Source organism: Andrographis paniculata, unplaced genomic scaffold (genome assembly GCF_009805555.1).
Source record: "Andrographis paniculata isolate CXL003 unplaced genomic scaffold, ASM980555v1 Contig22END, whole genome shotgun sequence".
Lineage (NCBI taxonomy): Eukaryota > Viridiplantae > Streptophyta > Magnoliopsida > Lamiales > Acanthaceae > Andrographis > Andrographis paniculata.
This window is the reverse complement of record NW_026137513.1, coordinates 2669302-2679014: the sequence shown is the minus strand read 5'-3', so window position 1 is coordinate 2679014 and position 9713 is coordinate 2669302. Positions and strand designations below refer to the sequence as shown.

Here is a 9713-nt window from a genome sequence, read left to right as displayed (position 1 = left end):
TCTTAATTATATATAAAGAAATGTGTTTTTTTTTTATATTTACTTGTAGTATATGAAATTTTATTCTTATTGAATATATATTTTTGTTATGATATAATTTTTAAAATATTTAAATTATATATTCTAGTTTTTTTAATATATACATTAAATTTATTTTAAAATTACAAATGTAATTAATTATATAAAGAAATAAAATTATAATTCATTATTATTAATTAATTAATTATTATTATTATTTTAAGTATGGTGTTACTAGGAAAACTGATTAATTATTTTGATATAAAATGAAGTATATATATATTGTTTTAATATGTGTATGTATTTATAAATAATTACTATATCACATTAGAATCTGATATGAACAAATCCAATTTATATCCACCGTTGATTCATTCGTTCAATTGTTTTTGTCATTGCATACACAGCCGAAAACAGAACACACCGAACCTAATGATAAAGACTATTCTGCCCCCGGCCGTGCCCTTCTTCTCCGGCGACGATGACGGCAGTGGCGTTGCAGAGCGGGCAAGTATTCTTCCGTTGCAGCCATTCCACAATACACCCAACGTGAAACTCATGTCTGCAAGGAAGCACTCCCACCATACCACAACAATCCTTCCCGCGCAAATTATCCTGACAGACTGCGCAGTTATTCTCGTCATCTCCGCCCACGCAATTTCTCGTTTTCAGGCGTCTCAAAATCGTCTCTTTCCTCAACCCAAAATCGCCGCCGTCTTCTTCAAAGAAAACAGTATCCTCGAATTCTCGAAAACTAACCTGTCCGTACGAGCCAATGGGCGGCGGCGCCGCCACAAGGACGGCGGTTTCATCCTCTAGAACCCTAATCCGGTCGAACCTCATACGGCTTCTCTGGTACCGGACATCGTCGTCGGCATCGAGGATCACAGTTTCGTCTTCAATCATGGTTCGCCGTCGCGGATCGGCGTCGCGGATCGGCCTTTACCGTTCCAGATACGTCGCGGCGTATCGGTCGCGGTGTATCGGTCAAATATCGGCCTATATGATTTTTTTATATAAAATTTATATTTTTTCAAAAAAATAATAAATAATTAATTAAAATACATCAAATTATAAATATAATTAATTTAAAAATATATATTATTGAAAAAATATATTATAATTTATAATAGATCAAAATTTAAAATGAATAATATTTCAACTAAATTAGCGGATATATATATAAATGTAAATGCTAAATTTTATGTTTTGCATATTGTCATTATACTAATAAATTTATTTTAATAACAAAATGATGTACCTTGTGTCCGTCAATGTCAAGATTTCATCTTTATCATCTGCATTATATAAATAAAAATAATTAGAAAAAAAATACAAATAAAATTTTATAAAATGTTCAAACTACGTTTATACTAAATATTTATACTTACCATTCAATACCATGTGGAATGTCGTGGAGGTTCAAAATCATTTTCATCTGGATTCATATTGCTTGGATAAGGAGAGATGTTCGAACCATATTGATTTTCTCTGAATGAACCCCTTCCATATACATCAAAACCTCGATATTCTCTATTATCATTGCTTCTGCTTGATGAACCATAATTTTGTCTACGATCATCAATACTACCCGAACCAGATGTAATCCCTCCGTAATATGTTCCAACTGGTTGGTTGGATCCAAATATAGGAAGATTGGCTGAATCCTGAAGATGTCTGGGTAGATTAGATAAACCGTATCCTGAGTAATAGGGATTATGATATGCATTTGGTTGGTCCCACTCCTGTCTCCCCAATCTATTACTCGAGCTATGAGAAGAATCTCCATAGGAATAACCTATATTCAAGTCTTGCATATGTTCGTGAACTCCAGAATATCTCCTAGTATCTGAAAAATTTGAAGCATCGGCTTCACTTGAAAATTCTGTTAAACTATTTAGAAAATCTCTTTGAGCTTCTATACCAGGACGATATCCATGATCAGTGTCTTGGGTAGCATAATAATTTTCATTTCCTTGAGCCCATCCCATATCACTTGAGTATCGGCTATCCCTGTAGCTCCCACTACCACCACCACCACCACCACCACCACCACCACCATCATCATCATCATCATCATCATCATCATCATTGTTATTATTCTTATCTTCACCATTAGTCGATGAAGATGAAGATTCCAATATGATTGCTTTTTTTTTCTTGGCCGTATTTTTGTTTTCTGATTTTTTCTCTTTCGCCTTCTTTTTTCCATCAGCTATAAATTGAGATAAAAGCATATCACTGTCATGATCATTATGCTCACTTTGACCTCGATCTCCACTTTCTTCAATAGCCTCATCCAACCAATTCAAATCACTATCACGAATAAGTGGAGATTCATTTTCTCTAACCCATTCATCTAAAATATCATTTTCATCAAAAATATGATTCAAATCAATTGGGTCATAAAAATCGTCTGTGTCTGTCCTTTGCATAAAATTTTTTACCCGAAGACGCATGTTGTAGTGGACATAGACTAGCTTATGCAGTTTCTCAATAGCTAATCTATTCCGAAGTTTAGTATGGATCAAAGCCCACGTACTCCAATTCCGCTCACAACCCGATGATGTGCAAGTTTGACTCAAAACTTTTAATGCAATTTTTCTTAAATTAGGAGCTTCATCACCGTACATATTCCACCAGTCAGCTATTAAAAATAAATAAAAAATTATTAATAATGCAACATTTTATAACAAGTATATTTAAAAATATAATTAAATGATAAATTTCATAATACATACCTGGTAAAGATGTAGATACAGCTCTAATAGCAAGTGCACTTCCAAACTCTCCAATTTTGTTAACAAATATGTTTATCTATAGACAATATAATAGTAAAATTATTAGAAATTAATATATATATTTATATATTATTTATAAATTTCACATAATTTACCTCATTCATAGCCTTTACTTGTATATCCAAATCTGGCTCGAGTCTTTTGATAACTTCTTTTACTCCTTTTCGAACCTCCGATGAATCAAATTCACAAGTGCCGGAGTATTGAAGACCAGGATTTAAAAAATAAGCTGCATGAAATGTATATAAAATTAAAAAATAAAACAAACGATTAGCACAATATAAAAACAAAAAAATAACAAGAATAGTTACCTGCTGCATGCAAATCTTGATGCAATTGATTATACCATCTTTCATCGATGATATCCCAATATTGTTGAAAATCTTTCACCGCGGTTTTTATTGCCATTTTTGCCCTATCCATTGCCTCATAAATGATAGGTAGTGTAGGTTTTTTATCTTGATCAACTACTTTTAAAACCTTCACTAAGGGTTCCATGACCCCACAGACTCGGCGTATCCGTTTCCAAAATCTTTCATTCAAAATCAAGTCTGATATATCTCCGGCTTCATGTCTTCTCCTCGAGGTATTATTGTACTCAACCCATTCTCTAGAAGTACACATTCTTTTCAAATCGGTTGCATATCTCAGAAGACTTTCCATTGCAACAAACTCGGTTGCAAATCTTGTTATGCCTGGTCGCAACAGATCTCGGCCATTCGTATATGTTTTCATCAAATTAACCACTTTATCACTGTTGTATATAAATCCTGTAATTCTTCTGGCTTCTTTTATCGTATCTTTCACTGACAATATATCTCCGATGTCTTCTAACATCAAATCAATGCAATGCGCTGCGCATGGAGACCAAAAAATGTGCTTCCTTTTCCTCATCAGTTTTTTCCCAGCCGCCTTCATACTAGCTTCACTATCAGTTACAATTTGTACAATATTGTCAACCCCTACTGATTCCACCACCTTATCCATTAGGGTGTAGACAAAGTCCGCAGTCTTCGCCTTATTTGTACAATCAACCGAACTGTGATATATCATATCTCTATCACAGTACACCATAAAATTTATGATTGGATGTTTTGTACGAGTACTCCAACCATCACACATAATTGTACATCCGTATGTTTTCCATTTCTGCTTTAAAGAATCAATATACTGTACAACTTCTTGCATCTCCTCGTTTAAATATTCACCACCAATTTGTTTACCAGTAGGTCCTTTAACTCCAGGTCCAACCGATGCAATCGTGTCAATCATCGTTTGGTAGTAAGGACCACTATCGGCAGCGTGAAATGGTATTGCATTAAAATGAAAAAATTTCGAAATTGCTCTACCCACTTTTTTTGCATTATCTTTTGAAAACATATTTTTCAAAGACTTATTCTTCGATTGAAACATGTATGGATCAAGTTTTTTTTGATGCAAACCTTCTGTCTTTTTCATAGAGCTTTCGAAAAAATTTCTTTTACTTCCTTTTGTATTCGAGCTGCTTCCTCCTACAAAGATAAAAAAAAAAAAAAAAGCATATGATCATATATGGTTGTTATCTCAAAAAAATATACTAATATTTAAATATATTTTATAAATTTAATAAATATACCGGCTTTAAAATTCAAGCTTGGTAGATCTCCGGAAACAGAATGTCTACGCTGCTGCTCCATAAATTCCATATTTCTGCTTTCAGCCATTGCTCTTTTTAAGTGTTTTCTTTCAAGAGCATCTATCTCATCTTCATTTATTTCAAAAACTTCATCTTCTTCCTCATCAGAATCATCTTCCAAACGAATGGAATTTTGCAATGCTTCTAACTTTTTTTTATGTGCTGCTCGCATACTTTTTCCTTGGATCAAGTGTTTTTTTAATAACTCTCTTATTTCTTTTGGAGCTCTCGTGCATGCTTCAACTTGACCTGTAACATGTGCTATATGTTGTTTCATCCTAGTAATTCCGCCGTGAACAATTTTACCACAATAATTGCATTTTGCTTGTTTTCTATCATTGCTGATAGGAGTAGCATGATCCCAACCAATATCTCTGTGCGGTGCCATTTTACACAAACTCTGTAATTGAATAATACAATTGTTAAAATATTTATAAATAGTAATTCATTAATTGAATAGACAAATTATATATTAGTTTATTAATAAATCAAACTTATACAAAAATTTAAGTAGATAACTAATTTGTTTATATAAAAAATATAGTTAAAATATTAATTTTTTACAATAAATTTACAATTAATACAAATTTTGTCTAAAATAATATTAATTTTAAATAATAAGATTATAAGTTATTCTAAAATATTAATTTTAATGAACTCAATTTATATAGATTAAATAAAAATTAAATACAATCCAACACAATTAAACTAAATTTATCAATAAATTAAACAAATTATTCTAAATAATTAAATCTAAAATAATTAAACCTATAAATTAAATAAATAAATTAATAAAAAATAATTCAAATTTATAAATATTTAAATTAATTAAAATAATATAATAATTAATTTACCTTCCTCACGATTTCCCCTCCCCCACGATTTCCCCCTCCTCACGATTTCCCCTCCCCCACGATTTCCCCCTCCCCCCACGATTTCGTTCAGACACTTCCCCTCCCTCAAAATCACTCTTTCAATTCAGGACTCAGATAAGATTCGGAAGCAGGTGCAATTGATTCAGTCGATGCTGCAGTCCATGGGCGACGGAGAAATAACCGTCTCTCCGTACGACACCGCATGGGTAGCGATGGTGGAGGATATCAACCCACGATTTTCTTCACCGACGCGAACGCAGAATCCTCCCACTTCTTCTTCCCCTCCCCCACAATTCTTCTTCAGACGCGAACGCAGAATAGAGGTCTTTCCTCCACGATTCTTCTTCAGCCCACTGGTAAATGTTTTCTTCTCCGATCTGATCGAATTGAGATGAATTGTTCGAATAATATGAATAAAAAGTAGAAAATCGGTAAGAATAAGATTTATAATGGGTTTTATAGATAAGATATGAATGGATGGGAAAATTTTGGGCAAATATCGGATATTTTTTACGAACCGGAAGTCGGACCGGACTCGGCCGATCCGGCGAACCATGTCTTCAATCCAATTACAGCAGGCGGCGGCGGGCGACGGGCGGCGGGAGAAGTAATTGTTAGGCGGATTGATGAGGGAACTGCGGTGTCGAAGAAGGAAGGAGTAAGCTTCGAAAGTAGGAGAGTAGAAGTGCGCCATGGAAATTGGAGATGAAGAGTTTGTCTGAATCTTTCTTCGCGAAATAAGAATGAATGAAGATTAACGTACGTTGAGGTTGAGGTTGAGGTTGTATATATAGGCCATAATATGGTAATATTTCCTTGTATAGATTTGAAAGATTTAAGAAATCCAAAACAATTACCGTTAGTTGAGGGTATATTAAGGCTATAATATAGTAATATGTCCTTATATAGATTTGAAAGATTCAAGAAATCAACAACATATCTTATTGGATTTCACTTTTAAATATTTTTTTTTTTTTATTTTGGGCAATTTGCAAAAATTGGGGGAGGGGCTCAATCCATCCCCAAATTTTGGAGTGGAGTTTTTGTATATTTTTTGATGTTTTGTAATTTTTTTTTATTTATTTTAAATGTATTGTATAATTTTATTTTTTTAGAAGTGATATATAATTTTATTTTATTTTATTTTATTTTATTTTTAAACTAACATGTAATTTTACTTTGTAAAAAGGTATGTACAATATTATATTTTGAAATAATTATTTTATATATTTTCCACAAAAGATTATATAACATGTATGTAAATTATTAAAAAATAATAAATATGTTTGTATTTAAATTTAAATTTATTTAAACTTGAAAATAATACTCATATGTAATAAAATTATTTAGCAAATAAAACTAAAATACAAATTATATATGTTTGGATTATAATGTAAAATGAATTAAAATTGAAGTATAATTTATATATATAAAAAATTATATAAAATAAAAAAATATTTAAAAAATACAAATACACGGTAATCAAGAAAATAAAAATATACTGTACTCTAGTCAAATTTATCCTCTGAATATTTCTTTATTTAAGTTAAAAATTTAATTAAAAAAATACAAATATATCAGTGCTCTAGACCAATTCATCGTCTAAATATAGTATAATTTAAAATAAATAAGTTTGCAATATATTAACAAATAAATATATGTGAAAATTTAAAATATATTTGAATAGTTTAGTTAATAAATTATTTTGAATAATTTTATTATTTATTAATTCAATTTTACATTGTATCTAATTTATTATTCAAACAAATAAATTATTACTCACTAAAATATTCTTTTTCCGGATTCATCATTTTCTATTGATTAATTTATCTAAATCTTTGTAATTTTTTTACATTTTTCACATGAATTTTTTATTTTACCAAACAAATAAAATATTTTTTCATTTCTCTACAAGTTATTCTCTTAACCAACCAAAGACACTTATGTTTTAACCAAAATTTCTTATTACTTAATGTATATTATTTTCATTTTTACAAAATTTAGCATTTAAAGCATGATATTCAATAATTTATCCATAAATAAATAAAAGTATATACTATCTCCATCTTCTACGAAACATTACATAAATATTTATTATATCATATCATCGTAGTTATACAAATTCAAAAATATTCCAATTTAAATCACAAACACAAAATTCAAACTTCCAAAACAAGCACACTCAGATTTGCCAGTCACAACCCACACAAATATTATTTTATTTTATTTTACTATACACACTCGTTCGAGCAACCGCTGCGAAATTCCACGGGAATATCAATTTATAAAATGATATAGAAGAAGAAGCTATAAAAAATTCATCTTGGTAGGAATTTGAATTGCAGCTCTCTTCAAAAGATGACCTGAAGCCTTCCTCGCCATCCCCACAATTTCTTCCTATCAATCACAATCACAATCACAAACCCATCATCCATTTTACCTCAGGACTTTCTACACACACAGATGCATACATATACATACATACATACCTCGTCGACGGTCGTGATCTTCTTGTCGATCATGATCCAACGGCCGTTGCACATTATGGAGGCTATGTTTTCACTTCTCATACAGTAAACAAGGCTGGAGATGCTGCGTCGAAACAGAAACGTAGAGATAGATCAGATCAGCCCAGCTCGAACCCTTCTCGAGTACGTTGAGAATTGTTAATCTTGATTCGCTTACCAATCATGAACAGGAACCATCGTCCACAAAGAAGAATCGATCACGATCATGTCAGCCTGAAGGCAATACGAATGAGTCGTAATACAGCAATTCATCAGGGAAAAAAACGACACAAAAAAGCACCTTTTTGCCCGCCTCGACTGATCCTATTTCGTTGTCCTAGAGCGCGGTTTTTGCTCCATTTATAGTTACCATTTCAAGAACGGTTTCTGCAGGCAGAGCCGCCAGTAAGTTGCTTTGCAGCAGCTCAATTTCTCGAGATATGTCACGGTTCCATGATCGACTCCTTGCCTATCCACCACAACTGGGTTTTCGTAAGGAATCTCAGAAACATGCTTTGCGTCGAAAGATTTCAACAACTGAGTAAATTTCAACCGTATACAAATTTCGACATAGAATGAACAGTAATGTATGGTTCGCTGGATTGGCCGATCCGGAACCGGAACGGTCCTGGAATTTTTTCTGAAATCACTCAAATTTTAATTTCTAGCATTCTGAGGCATGTTTGTAGTTATTTCTGCTTCGATTCATTCAATTTCATCTTTGGAACTTGGGAAGTGTCTGTGTCGTGTGAATAAAGAGGGTTGAAAAGAAAAAAGAGTTGGGAAGAAGATCGTACAGGGTGGGTTGGGTAAGAAGATTCGTGTAGGGTTGGGGAAGAAGAAGTGCCGGTATGGAAAAATTGATTCGAAGAAATTTAGAAAATACTTAAATAATTACTTAATATCAATTAATTTAATTTTTTTTAAATATAGTATAAAATTAATTCATTTATTTAATTTGTGGATAGGACTTTGTATTAGCTTATTTTAATTATTTAATTTATTTAATGGATAGAGTTAATTGTTTTGAATTATATTTGGTTTTTATTTAATTTATACAAATTGGGTTTTTATTAAAATTAATATTTTAGAATAATTTATAACTAATTTTCAATATATTATTTAAAATAATTTTTAGACAAGATTTTAAATTATATATATTTTTAAAATTAATTATATATGATCTGATATATTTTAATAATTTATTATTTTTTAAATAAAAATTATATAAAAAAATTATATTGACCGATACGTTGCGCCGATATGCCGAGACGTATCTGGAACGCTAAAAACCGATCTGCGATAACGTTCCGCAACGGCAAACCATGAATTTACCATATGAATACCCGTGCCGAGTTCTTTCGCAGCATCTCTAGTTTCGGTCAGCAGAAGGTCGGCCGAATTCTTGATCTGCCTTATCCCGAACCTTATATATTGGCATAACAATATTGTTTGATTTTTATAATTATATATATTTTTGTTATGGTAATATTCTATTTATATATTCGAAAAGAAAGCACGGTGTCTTCATCTATTAGATCATTCAATTTAGCTAAAGTTTGTTCTTGCGGCACTCCCGTTCGAAGATTGATTTCACGAAGTGAACAGAATTCCAGAAGAAGATGACAATGGAAAGATGTTTGAATTACTAAAACTACGAAATGAATTTGACAAGGAGAGGAAAAAATAAAAATAATGCAAAAGAAAATGAAGAAGATGGAGAACAAAATTAAAAATTTTGAAAGAGCTTTCATCTTGTTTGTTTTCACTGTTGTGATTTATATATTTTGTTAGTTGTTGCGGTGAAGCTTTCGTTATGTCGCTTGATGTCATGGTA

The 9713-nt window shown here is 31.6% G+C and overlaps 4 protein-coding genes across 4 annotated transcripts; all 4 read right to left on the bottom strand.

The window, feature by feature from the left end:
• Positions 1–388: 388 nt before the first annotated feature.
• On the bottom strand, positions 389–2053 carry LOC127245682 (probable E3 ubiquitin-protein ligase RHG1A). Its single transcript, XM_051266697.1, has 3 exons — positions 1410–2053; positions 1280–1316; positions 389–1017 (listed from the first exon to the last, which is right to left on the bottom strand). Exon 3 carries the CDS (start codon positions 922–924, stop codon positions 448–450), a length of 477 nt encoding a protein of 158 aa, XP_051122654.1. The 5' UTR covers positions 925–1017; positions 1280–1316; positions 1410–2053; the 3' UTR covers positions 389–447.
• On the bottom strand, positions 1413–5359 carry LOC127245350 (uncharacterized). The gene is made up of 7 exons (XM_051266183.1): positions 5349–5359; positions 4435–4894; positions 3131–4330; positions 2915–3048; positions 2760–2835; positions 2132–2665; positions 1413–1936 (listed from the first exon to the last, which is right to left on the bottom strand). The coding sequence occupies exons 2-7, from the start codon at positions 4880–4882 to the stop codon at positions 1413–1415; spliced, it is 2916 nt and encodes a 971-aa protein (XP_051122140.1). The 5' UTR covers positions 4883–4894; positions 5349–5359.
• A 116-nt stretch (positions 5360–5475) lies between these two features.
• Positions 5476–8727, bottom strand: LOC127245349 (uncharacterized; the record flags this gene model as incomplete). Its single annotated transcript, XM_051266182.1, has 3 exons — positions 5476–5746; positions 5888–6093; positions 8674–8727. Coding segments are annotated over 3 exons (495 nt in total), but the record flags the coding sequence as incomplete, so codon positions are not given.
• On the bottom strand, positions 7557–8106 carry LOC127245683 (uncharacterized). Its single transcript, XM_051266698.1, has 3 exons — positions 8055–8106; positions 7859–7961; positions 7557–7766 (listed from the first exon to the last, which is right to left on the bottom strand). Exons 1-3 carry the CDS (start codon positions 8102–8104, stop codon positions 7677–7679), a joined length of 243 nt encoding a protein of 80 aa, XP_051122655.1. The 5' UTR covers positions 8105–8106; the 3' UTR covers positions 7557–7676.
• Positions 8728–9713: the final 986 nt, after the last annotated feature.

Coding starts and splice junctions, on each gene's coding strand:
- LOC127245350 (XM_051266183.1), bottom strand. CDS start 4,882: ATGGCACCGCACAGAGATATTGGTTGGGATCATGCTACTCCTATCAGC. Junction 3,049..3,130: donor TCAAGATTTGCATGCAGCAG/GTAACTATTCTT, acceptor CATTTCATGCAG/CTTATTTTTTAAATCCTGGT. Junction 2,836..2,914: donor AAGTAAAGGCTATGAATGAG/GTAAATTATGTG, acceptor TATTGTCTATAG/ATAAACATATTTGTTAACAA.
- LOC127245683 (XM_051266698.1), bottom strand. CDS start 8,104: ATGATCGTGATCGATTCTTCTTTGTGGACGATGGTTCCTGTTCATGAT. Junction 7,962..8,054: donor ATGGTTCCTGTTCATGATTG/GTAAGCGAATCA, acceptor GTTTCGACGCAG/CATCTCCAGCCTTGTTTACT. Junction 7,767..7,858: donor AGATCACGACCGTCGACGAG/GTATGTATGTAT, acceptor TGTGATTGATAG/GAAGAAATTGTGGGGATGGC.
- LOC127245682 (XM_051266697.1), bottom strand. CDS start 924: ATGATTGAAGACGAAACTGTGATCCTCGATGCCGACGACGATGTCCGG.